The 11,776-nt window shown below is 43.3% G+C and overlaps 1 protein-coding gene across 1 annotated transcript; it reads right to left on the reverse strand.

Moving 5' to 3' along the window:
- Positions 1-1,408: 1,408 nt before the first annotated feature.
- ANKRD1 (ankyrin repeat domain 1) lies at positions 1,409-9,355 on the reverse strand. Its single transcript, XM_071439201.1, has 9 exons — positions 9,323-9,355; positions 7,973-8,152; positions 6,116-6,253; positions 5,919-6,026; positions 5,189-5,287; positions 4,061-4,159; positions 3,820-3,918; positions 3,476-3,574; positions 1,409-2,314 (listed from the first exon to the last, which is right to left on the reverse strand). Exons 1-9 carry the CDS (start codon positions 9,353-9,355, stop codon positions 2,204-2,206), a joined length of 966 nt encoding a protein of 321 aa, XP_071295302.1. The 3' UTR covers positions 1,409-2,203.
- Between the last annotated feature and the right edge of the window lie 2,421 nt (positions 9,356-11,776).

Here is an 11,776-nt window from a genome sequence, read left to right on the forward strand (position 1 = left end):
GTCATTTCTGTTTCCTGCCAGGCTTGCTGCCAGTGTGCAGGTAATTGGGCAGAAACAAGCAGGGAAGTTGTGGCTTGCAGCAAAGGGCAGCAGGTGGAGGTGAGCTGTGATTTCTGTGGAGAAGGATGTGAGCACACATCAGGCCTGTGGCTGGCAGGGTGGCACTCGTGAGTTACGGCGCTTGTGTGAGAAAAGCACCTGTCTGAAGCTGCTGGCCTCAGTCTAGGAGAGCTGCCTGCAGACAGAATAGGTGGTTCTTCTTGCTCCTCTGGGTTTTGTGCAACTTCACTCCAAAACTGGCTTTCCAGGAAAAGCTATTCATTGCTGCCTACTTCTGACTCCACCTCAGGATACTGCCCAGGACATTGCTTTGGTCAGCAGACTATAAAGCCAGCTGACATGGGTTGGTGAAGTAGTGTGAGATCCTCTGACATATTTGTCTGTCAGGCCACCCAGTGGATAATCAGGCATTTAACTGAATGCAGCATCTGGAGTGCTGTGTCCTCAGCACAGGAAGAACATGGAGCTGTTAGAGTGTGTCCAGAGAGGGCCACAAAGCTGGGAAGAAGGATGGAGCACTTCTGTGTGGAAGTACTGAGAGAGCTGGGGTTGTTCAGGCTGGAGAATAGAAGGCTCCAGCACCACCTTACTGGGGCCTTTCAGTGTTTAAAGGGTCTTATAAGAAAGATTACTCCAGAATATTCATCAGAGCCTGTTGTGATAGGACAAAAGATAATGGGTTTAAACTAAAAAAGGATGGATTTAGTTAGAATACAAGAAAGAAGTCTTTTACAATGAGGGTGGTGAAACACCAGCACAGGTTGCCCAGTGAGGTGGTAAATGTCCTATCCCTGGAAACGTTAAAGGCCAGGTGGGACAGGGCCCTGAGCAACCTGATGGTGTTGAAAAGGTCCCTGCTCATTGCAGAGGGGTTGGAATAGATGAGCTTTAAATTCTCTTCCAGCCCCAACTGTTCTGTGATTCTGTGACATGGGACATCATGCCCTGGCTGGCAGGTTGTCCTGCTTCTGCTAAAGCAAAGGCAGAAGTGCCTGCCTTTCCTAACAGGACTTGGCATCTCTCTTTACTTGGGTAACTGGAGTTGTCTCATGTTCCACATAGTAGTGACTAACTAAGAGATGATATTTTTTAAATCAAACTCAGTAATGGAACTATAACTTTGTTTTACTAGCTAGCTGAAATACTGTCATTCTGCTTTCACATGTGCCTCCACTCAACAAAATAAGTGAGATGGGGTTTATCTAACAGTGACAAAGAGGGAGTGTAAGGGATGGCTGCTCTTGGCAGCTGAGACTTTTAAGTTTTTAAGAATTTTGCAGGAGACATGATGTAAACTTCCTTTAAAGAGAGACAAAATTACTCCATGCATGCTCACCACTCCAGCAAGTAAAAAGAACCACTCAGTTAATTTATTCTGAAATGGATCAGTTCAAAATGTACAGAAAAAGCAGTACAAATTTACAAATATACATAATCTGATTTTGCATTCTTCTGTCATCATACTTTGTAGTAGTCTAGTTTTTAAAAAATTCACTTCCCTGATACAGTCTCCTCTCACCTTCACAACATTACATCTGAATCCTTCAGTCCAAAGGGGTTCATGGTGGTTGGAGCTCTGTCCTCAAGCTCGTTATCAACCACGATTGCCAAACCCTGTGTAAACACCATTACTCAACTGCTTCATTAAATCCTCTTGGCACCTCAGTACACCTCCTTCCAGTGCTCTTCCACATACCATGACTCAATTCACAGGTTATTTTAGTAGTGAGACAAGGCAACAGTTGCAAGTATTTGCTATTTAGAGCTATTGGAAGGCTTGAGAAAACTTGCTACTACAGTTGAAAATTCTGCCATTTAAGACCAAAGGATTTATGTTGCTGGCAAAAATTGCATTTAGACCAATTGCACCTATAAAAAAAAGCTTAAATAACATCATTAAAAATTACTTTCAAATAAATAAATAATAAATAGAAATAAATAAAGCCATTTTAGAGCTAGTGGAATTTTAACACTCAACCTGTCTTTTAAAATAATTTCTTTGCAGGTTTCTTGCAGTTTCAGTGAAGGCAGCTCAAATAATCCAGTGCCATAAATATTTTCAATAGATGTTCAAGGACATTTTCATCCAGGTTTGTGGGAAGCATTTCAAAGCAGCAAAAAGAGCGTGGTCTGGTTTCTCTCTTCAGAATTTACCTAGATGGACACTCTTTTTGGAATTATCTTTCAGGCTGTTGAATATCTCTTTGGTGCCATTCTGCCACTGAAGGACAAGATCCATGGGAGTTTTCCCTTCCTGGTTAAAAGAAACAGAGAAATATTTAATTTCATCCAATGACGGCCAAGTCCTTGTTCTTTCCTAAATACTTGTTCAGTGCATCTTCATGATGTGAATCCCTTCTGCACACACAGGCTTAGACTTATTCTTGCACCCGTGGAATCAGAGTACTTCTGCTCTACTAATCTAGTCCCAGTCCTGGTCAGACCCATGATGAAAACTGCCTGGGTTTCAGTGGGCTTAGGCTAAGGCTGTGACCAGCAGAACATGCAGGTCTTCCTTTTAGTTTCAAGTGATTAGAAATATATTTAGGTGCAATCTCAGTAAGAGACTCTTCCATTTAAAGCAGAATTCAGATAAGAGTTTAACTACGGTATGAGCCACAGGAATTAAGTAGGACCAACTTTTGTGTGCAGACAATGTCTGAGAGGGCAATCTCTGGCCTTTGGGGCTGTACCTTCCATAATTGTCATACTCTGATGAGGGATAATGCCAGAGCAGCCACACTTCAGGGAGGTGGGCAGAGAGTAGGGAGTACTGAGTGCTCCAGTGACTGTTTTCCTCCTTGTCCCCTGGGGTTTTGACTGACAATGGTAAAACCCATGCTACTGCTGCTTTTGGGAGAAAAGGTCTGTCAAATGCTGTATTTTAATAAGTGGTCACAGAGCTCAAGCAATGCTACTGCTGCTGCAGTGGCTCTGAGCACAGCCAGGTGTGGGACTTGTCTCTGCTCAGCCACAGGGATGTGCTGGCCGGCTGTAAGGCTAACAGCCAGTCCTCCAGCTCTAGTGCTGGGGCTGGTCCTCACCTGTGGGCTTAACAAAAGGATTTCTCTTGCAAGCTAAGATCCTTGTTGTCTCAGTGGTGGTTGAAGGCCAGGAGCTGTGCAGAGTAAGTGTCCTGTCTATTACATCTTTTCATGATATGAGTAATTAAAGTAAATTATAGAAAGGTGTGATGTCTAAGTAGCTGATAGTGGGTTCTGGTTTTAAAAGAGGTACTGGGTTTTCCTCTTTTCCCTGACCTCCCCCAAGTTACCCTTTCCCTGTCTCAGCTGCACTTTAATTAGCTCTGAAGTGATCTAATTAAGCTTGTTCAAAAAAGTATCTCCTGGTCTCAAAACCTTGCTGTGGTGGGAAATTTATTTTAAAATTACTTGGATTTTGTGCTGTTACTTACGCAGTTCTTTAGAGTCAGATCCGCTCCGTGCAGGATCAGAAGCCGGATGATTTTGTAGCGGTTCAGCCTCACGGCGTCGTGCATTGGCGTGTCCCCTTCCTGGAGAGACAGAGAACGGCGTCAGAGCAGCCTCAGGCAGTCCCGGCACTGCCGGTCAGCCCCGGCCGCTGGGGCCGCTCCCGGCACTGCCCCGGCCGATCCCGGCCAGGCCCGGCCGCTGGGGCCGCTCCCGGTACTACCCTGGCCTATCCCGGCCAGGCCCGGCCGCTGGGGCCGCTCCGGGCCGGGCAGCTGTGCGGGCGGGCGGCGTGCCGGAGTGGCGGGGCAGAGCTGGCGATGCTTACCCGGTCCCTGGCGTTGAGATCCGCCTCGCAGGCGATGAGGTGCTCCCCGCAGTCGTAGCGACCTGTCCGCACGGCCACGTGCAAGGGTGTGCTGAGCAGCTGCGGGCAGGGCAGGAGATGGTCAGTGGCATGGAACAGGGGAAAGCTGCTTCAAAAACAGCTGCCAGAAGTTAGCTGCTGGGAGTAAGGGCCAGCTTTTCGTCTCCAATTTAAAAAGCTGCAGAGTTCCAGAAGCACTTACCTTGTCTCTTGCATTTATGTTTATCCCTTTGTCCAGTAAGAATTTCAGAACGTCCAGATTTCCACCCCGGCATGCCCAGTGCAGAGCTGTAGAATGAAGCTTTAATGGGAAAAAGAAATTTAAAGTATTTTAATACATCATTATATTAAAAAAACCACTATTTTAACCAAATTTCCAAATGAATCCAAATTAATTTTATGTGATTTAACCTAGAGCACTTCACTGTGATCACACAGTGATGACAGTTTCTAGTAAAAAAAAAATTGTTTCTAGTAACAGCTTTTCTTATTTTGCCCTAATTTCTGCAGTACTGTGAATTTCTCACTCTTCACATTCATTGCATATTACTCCTAAAGACAGAGATCTTGGCAATGCTGCTGTGAAAGAGGATGTGTTTTGTTTATTCCTTGAGCTTAGAAGTTACCTTTAGCCAGGTATGTGCTAGTTATTATTTTTTATTTAATGCTTTTTAGGTTCTAAAATGCATAGAAAATTAAACTCAAGGGAAAGAATAGTTCTCTTTAAAAAACAAATCCCCATGTTATGCAAGTCCACAAAGTCCTCTACAAGATTCAGCATCTCCTCCCTGAGCTGTGCTGGAAGGGGTCCCTTGATGCTCGCACTCTGCCTGTCAATCCTCCTCTTCCTCACCCTCTGGGACTCCCGCTGGGTTAGCAAGGCTGGCAGTGCAGCCAAGGGCAGAGGAGCAAAGGAGCACCTGCAGGAGCTGTGGGTGCTCAGGACCCCCTGGAGCTGGCATTGCAGAGGAGCAGGGAGCTCTCGGGCACAGCCTTGAAACCCTGGTGTTCCTGCTGAGCCTGGGGACCTGCGTGGGGACAGCACTGGGGTGGGAGCCTGACCTCAGCTCTCCTACCCTACCCCAGGCTTTCCTGCTTGTGGCACTCTGCTGGCCAGTGCTTCTGTGATTTCCAACAACCACTCTGGCACAGGGAGGCAGACACTCCCTCCTGAAGCCTCTTCTCAACAATGTTATTTTAAGGATAAACTTCAAGGACGTTGCAAGGCCTTTTAGTACTCCTCCTCTGTTAGAAGCACTTCTATAAATGGTTCTGGCACCTCTAAAACAATGAGCTGCTTTTGGGAAGAGGTGTGAGTGGATGTGCATACCATGTCTTTCTGTTCAAGCTGGGCTCCAGCTTCCACCAGCTTCTTCACCACCTCTAGATGTCCTTCAGAGCACGCCCTGTGCAGCGCAGTGCGTTTGAACTGGCAATTGAAGCAGTGCAAGGTTAGATATCACATATGGCACAAAAGATCTTTAAATCTCTTCTCCCGCCCTCCCTAGGATGATGGCAAATACATACTTCATGCTGGCTCCTTTTAAAGAGCTTTTGAGACCAGAAATCTGCTAAATTTTAATAGCAACCTGATAGCTGAGAGCTGCCTACCCAGCATTTTAAAGGATGGGGGAAGTATCTGCAGTGTGGTATCCAGATTTAAAATTATGCCTGTTGAGTTCCCCATCCAACATGCCACACTGTGTTTTGAAAGTGCAGCTCATGCATCATGGAGTATGAGGGCAGCCACTTATTTCTGTTGTTCTGCAGAAAAATTTCTTCTCTCTTTTTCCATAGCATTGGAAGATCACCTTTTACAGAAAATCAGGTTCTCCTGGGCACCAACAGCCTGCTTTTAAATATACAGACTCTTTTGAGGTAATATGATTTTGAAGGGTCTCAGTGGCCACTAGAAAACTTGATGTACACAACACCCAGAATTTATTTACTTTACCCCACCTTTTTTTGCCTCTCATGAGGGTGGAATCTACAAAACCTCATGGTAAAAGTTATTTTTGTTCTCTTCTGTAGCAGGCTTTGTATTAGGAAGAAGACCGTACCTTATCACAGACATTTGGATCCCCTTTGTCTGACAGGTATTTTTCAATTACTGGCAACTTATTCTCCAGTGCAGCTTTGAAGAATGTAGGAATATCCACAGGTCCTGTCTGAAGGAAAGAATATAGAGAACATAAATGTGTGTGGCACAAACCCCCATGAATACTTTCCCAGAATAAGCTACTTTGAAGTAACTTACAATAACTTCTGGTTCAGGTTTCTTTAAAACAGGCACTTTCACTTTCTTGCATCTTTTCTTCTTCTTCAGCTCAATAATTTTTTCAAGATCCTCCAAATTTTCAAGTTTTGACCTGGCCTGTAATTTCTTCTTCTTCAGCTGGAACAAATCAGGGAAAGCAGCAAGTTGAGCTGTGTGACCACCTCTTCCCTTTCAGAGTGGCAGGACAGCAATGTGATAATATTCAGCTGAATTCAAGTAAGACTGGATGAACTTTGAAATAAATTGTTTTAATTTTTTTTTCAGATAGGACTAATTGACTGTTGCAGTAAGTTGCTAACTACATAAGAAATTCTACCTCATCTATAGTTTTTCATATGCCATTAGACCTCTTCCTAACTTCTTCTTGAGCCGTATGTTGTGACATGAATTTAAGCCAGGAGTCAGAGCAGCACTGCTACTACTACCACCACTGGCACAACAATTTTAAAAAATCTTGTGTGCAGCTTATGAAAGCTGGAAAGCTCCTGAAGTTTCAACTGACTTCCACCAAGTGATTTTCTTTAGTCCCTTTTTTAAAACGATGCAGCCCCTAAATTACTGGAACTTAATTCTCTTTGCTTAAAAACATACCCTCAAGAGAAGAACAAGGTTTAGAATGATCTTAGCATTTCAGTTCACAAGTGTTTGTACATTTTGGGAAGCCACAAAGAATGTCCTCAGTCTCCTTGATGGGGCAGTTGTCCAGACCTGCTTGTAAAAAGCATCTGGGCATGAAGTGAGTGTGGGGCACTGCTGACACCAAGGGCAGGTGTTGTTTCCTGAACTGAGATCCCACAAGGTGTCTTTGGCTTCAGGAGATTCACAAACAGGAACTAACCCAGGGTGACAGATTCTGTCCCATGGTGTGATTAAGGTGAATACACTGGTATATGGTCAAAGGGTATACAGTTTTGTAAACTTATTCAAGTGTTCTTATTCAAGTTATTTCCACCTCTTCTTTTTATTGTTCTCTGCATTTGTGGTTTGGTCTGCAGGTCATTGGCCTAATGGAAAATAATTATGCTGACTGTGGATAACTGGAAACCCACTAAGTTCTTAGGAACCTGCTTTGAAGGAACTCAAAAAAAACCTCTGTAGCCAGTAATGATGTCTCTGTTGAAGTTTAAGTAGTTTTTATTCTAATGTTTCTGAGACTGACTTTCTTACTCCTCATGTTTTAGAACAAAGTATTATTTCCCCTGCTACTTAAACTTTGTCATTTCCAAATCACTTGAAATTTTTAGGCCAGTTGATTGCTTATGCACAAAGAAAAAAAAATTAAAGCTATTACAGCTACTTTGTTACTGGGGGGAAAAACATCAGTTCTTAAGGATCTAGGGAGAATTGTCATGCTCCAGGAATTGAAATTAGTACTTTTCTGTAGACCAGTATGAGTTTCATTTGTAGCAGTTCTTCCCAAATGTGCTAGTGAATGTAATGCCTTGTTTTCATAAGAAGAACATTTTCATGCTATTGGTGGGTTAGTAATTTTGGTAGCAGTCATTAGGTGTGCAGCTGAAGGTGTCTCCCTGGCTCTGATTGCTCCCCCCCACTGCCAGCCAGCAGCAGCTGACCCCTGGGCACAGGAGCTCTCAGGGGTTCAGGCAGGCAGTGTAGGGGGGGTTGAGGTTCTGTCTCAGTGTTACAGGCTACACAGGTGAGCAGGTCTCCATGGTCTTCAGTGGACTTTGGACCAACCTCCTTTCATGGTGGTCTCCCAAGGGTTTTTCTAGCTCACCATGTATTTCTAACTTAGAGAGAGGCAGAACTTCAAGGACTGCAGCAGGAAATGCATACGTGAGGATAAAAATCCAAGCAGAAAACCCAAGAGCCTACCTCTGCTTCTTGCTTTTTCTCCTTCTCATAATCCAGATCACCTCGGGCCAGTGAGTGCTTAGGGACTGTCTTTAGGTCCTCCTGCTTCTCTAATCTTACAGCAGCTTCATACTCTCCATTTTTGAAGTCCTCAGGGAGGAAGCTGCCAGTCTCTTTATCATCCACCTTCTTCCCAGTCACCTGTAAATGAAAACATGATAAAATATAATCCATGGATTCTTGACTGCAGTGGCCACCACCTGGAAACACAGATTGCTAAGGGCTGCTTTTACCTCATTCCTACCCTCTCTCAGTGTGTATGACAACCAGGCCAGGCCATTCTGCCTGTGCCTGGCTTAGCTGGGATGCAGCTGGCTGGGGCACATCTCCCAAGCAGTTAAATTGGGTTGCTGAGGGATTTCAAGGCTGGTTTTATCCACTGCTGTCAGTACCAATGTCCCACTCACAGCAGAATGGCAGAAGCTTTGTGGTGCTGTGCAGCAGCACAGCTTTCAGTAGTTTTCAGAAATATTTCGGATGCCCAATTAAGTGTGTATGAAGAGATAACTTAGTAGAGGCAGATGTGTATTTTGAGAGTGGTTCATGTGGCCTAGACTGCCTTTCTGTTTGATTACCTTGTAAAATTCTATTTGTTATAGAGTCTAATGCAGAAGAAACTGTGAGAACCTTACCAAAGAATTTAAGACATCATTAACTACTTGGGCAGTTGTATCTTAAGAAAACCATCTGGCAAAACAACTGCAGTGTTTTACTGAATCATTCCTGTTTTCCCAGTTTCTCCATCAGATCAGACATTCTTAGTCTGAATCCTACAGTGGAATGTCCCATTACTTGTGGTCTAGACCTAATTTTTCAAAGACTTCTACATCAAGAACAGCAGTGGCTGTAGGAACTGTTAGTTTACTATTAGAAAGCAATACTATTATTAAGCTGCTAATTTAATGTTACAAAATACTGTAGTTTCTAACCATTAATATGTTGTCCCAGTCCCTTATTATATAGGAACTACTTAGTGTGATCATAAGATTACTGGCTTCTAAAAATATATATGAATGAAAATCAAGGACAGAGTCAAATAAGTAGCTAAATTTTGGTTGATCTTTTCCTGGTGAACTGTGCTGTGATGCCAAATCCAAACAGCTGTGTAGTTGTATCTGTGGTGAGACCCTTTCCCAAGGAAAACTTAAAATGAAAATATAATAATATAACAAACAGTATATAAGCACCTAGAGCACAGCAGTGTGGTTTCCTGCTAAATCAGTGATCCACAAAGGTTGTCTTTCTCTGCCTGGTCCAATGACAGTCTAGAAAATAATTCATTGTGAATAAATGAAAGAAGGTTGCACCTACCAGCTCTTCTACTTTCATCATCATGGTCGTCATGTTTGCTGTGATCCGAGGCTGTGCTCCTGTGTGGCTGAAACCTCCCCGGGCTGGGGCTCTCAGGGACCACCACGCTCACTGCACTTATATATCTTTGGGAGAACTGTGCCTGAATGAGATAATCTTCCAACCTGGGAATCCAAGTATGCCCTTGTGCTTGCCAGCTGAGAGGTGGCTCCGGCTCGTTCCAGACGCGTTAACGAGCCAGATCTGGTGTCCGGGCAGCCAGGGGCCACAGGGGCGCAGCCCCACAGCCCCGCACAGCATGGGAATCAGAATGGAATGTGAGCTCATCATTCCTGTGGCAGTGACTGCACTGCTCAGCAATGCCAGCCACGCTGGGCTCCCAGTGCCCACTAGGACAGCTGTCTGTTGATGTGGAGTTATAACTTCATCTTCTTCTTCTTTCTTTTTTTTTTTTTAAGTGACATTCAGATGACTGTCAGACACTGGAAAGGGTAAATGGCTTATGTACAATGCTTATAGCAGTATCTTCCTGATTAATGGATGATTACCTCTGAAGTCTCAAAAAGCCATTATTTTCATTGCTATTTATTCTTGGATGATAAACACTTTTAGGGGAAAGGCTTTTTCTCATCATGATGACAGTCTTCTATATTTGTTGGAAGGAATTCTCTGAAGGGATTACTATACCAGAATGATGTCTCTGGTGCTAAAAGGGCCTATGACATGATGAGTTACAATCAGTGTAAGATATCAAAACAGTAAGATTTGCATTTTTTTGACCCTTGTCAATGACTATAAGCCAAATAATAAATTATGTTTATGCAAAATAAAAAAAAGAGGGACAACTTAATACTGTTTTCTCAGGCAATATATGAGAGAATAGGGGCCCAGAAGTGATTTTTTTATTTTTTAGTATGAGATGAGATGAGATACACACAAATATAAGCAGATGATGTGTGTGTTTTGGGAGAAAAGAGCTATTGAATCCTTTGGGAAAGCTTTTCTTATGCTATGAATCAGAGTTGCCTGGAATCAGGAGAATGATCACCAGCAGAAGGCAGTTTTATAAGAGGAAGACACACTAATCTTTGCATTCAGAGAGTGTGGGTGAATGCCAAGACACATCAGCTCTGTGACAGTGCAATGCCTGGAGGTCCTGTCCGGTGAGGCACACAGGTCACCTGGCTGAAATGAATACAGCAGCTCAGGTGCTTCAAGTACGACATGTACACAAGTGCTTCACCAAATGGAGACCTATCTCGGGTGTTGTTTATACCATCAGCATCATTAGCATGCTGCATTCCTGACTTTGACCTTTCAAGGTGTCTCTCCTCTGAACTATCCCCCAGTAATCTGAGCACATCCAAACTTGTCTTCTAGTGCCCATCATACCTATGCCCTCCCTTTCCCTGAAATGAAGCTGGACATCAGGTGGTTCCTTTACCACTCAGAATATATATGACATTAGAGAATGAGTCCCAGAACGAAAATAGAGTATGTGCTAGCAACACAACCTTTCAGAACATTTTTTTCTAAACTTAAGTACAGCAACGCTATCATTCCCCCCTAGTGGTATGTTCTGAATCACACTGCCAGGCTTTTTTTCACTGCAGTTTTGTACTCCTGCTAAACGTCTCTGTGACAAGAGGCAGCTCTTGTTTTCTTGTGTTCTAACAGCTTACCTCAATCTGTTCAGTTGTCTGATTTTTATTTGGGAGATTGTCTTGAAATCCACAACCCTAACAGGATGGCTGCGTAGAATGCTTCTAGTTTAGTGGAAACAGATCACAGCAGAGACCTGATGCAGAAAGAGAAATACAGAGGTTTGCTTTTAGAACAAAAACTGTTTAAGGAACTGTGAGCTTCCTCTGGACTCGATTTTTTCAAGCTTGGTTTTCTCTTTTTTTGCTTTCCCTCTCTTTTTTTTTTTTTTAAACAGCTTGATATAGAAAACTGACTCAGCAAAACCTAATGTGAAAGCTTTAAGGGGATAGATCTTCCTCTTCAAATGGTACATAAATCCAGAGCCAGAGTAGCTTTACAGGAAACCTCAGTGCTCTGAGGGGAAACAGAAACCAATTCTCACGAGTGCTAACGAAAGACCACAGTTTATTCATCTTTAAAGCATCCATGATGGCTAAAAGAATAATAAAATATAGAATACTCCTTGATTATCCCAAGTTTCTATTTTGAAACTGTGGCACCCAGAAATCCACTTTAACCAAAGGCTGGGATCTAAATTAACCTAACAGTAAATGCTTTAAGCTAAATGTCATGTAAACAAAGGCAACACGATTGAAATAGCAGAAATGCACCAGGTTGTATCAGCTAAGACTCTTGGCTTATCACTATTGCTTAATATTGGAGGGGGAAGTAGTATAATGAGCTTGTAACCTTGTCCTGGACAGTAACCACTCAATCACCTTTCATCAAGTGATTTCTCATTAAGGTGGT

Source organism: Agelaius tricolor, unplaced genomic scaffold (assembly GCF_023055355.1).
Source record: "Agelaius tricolor isolate 1412-34295 unplaced genomic scaffold, bAgeTri1.0.p SCAF_13, whole genome shotgun sequence".
NCBI lineage: Eukaryota > Metazoa > Chordata > Aves > Passeriformes > Icteridae > Agelaius > Agelaius tricolor.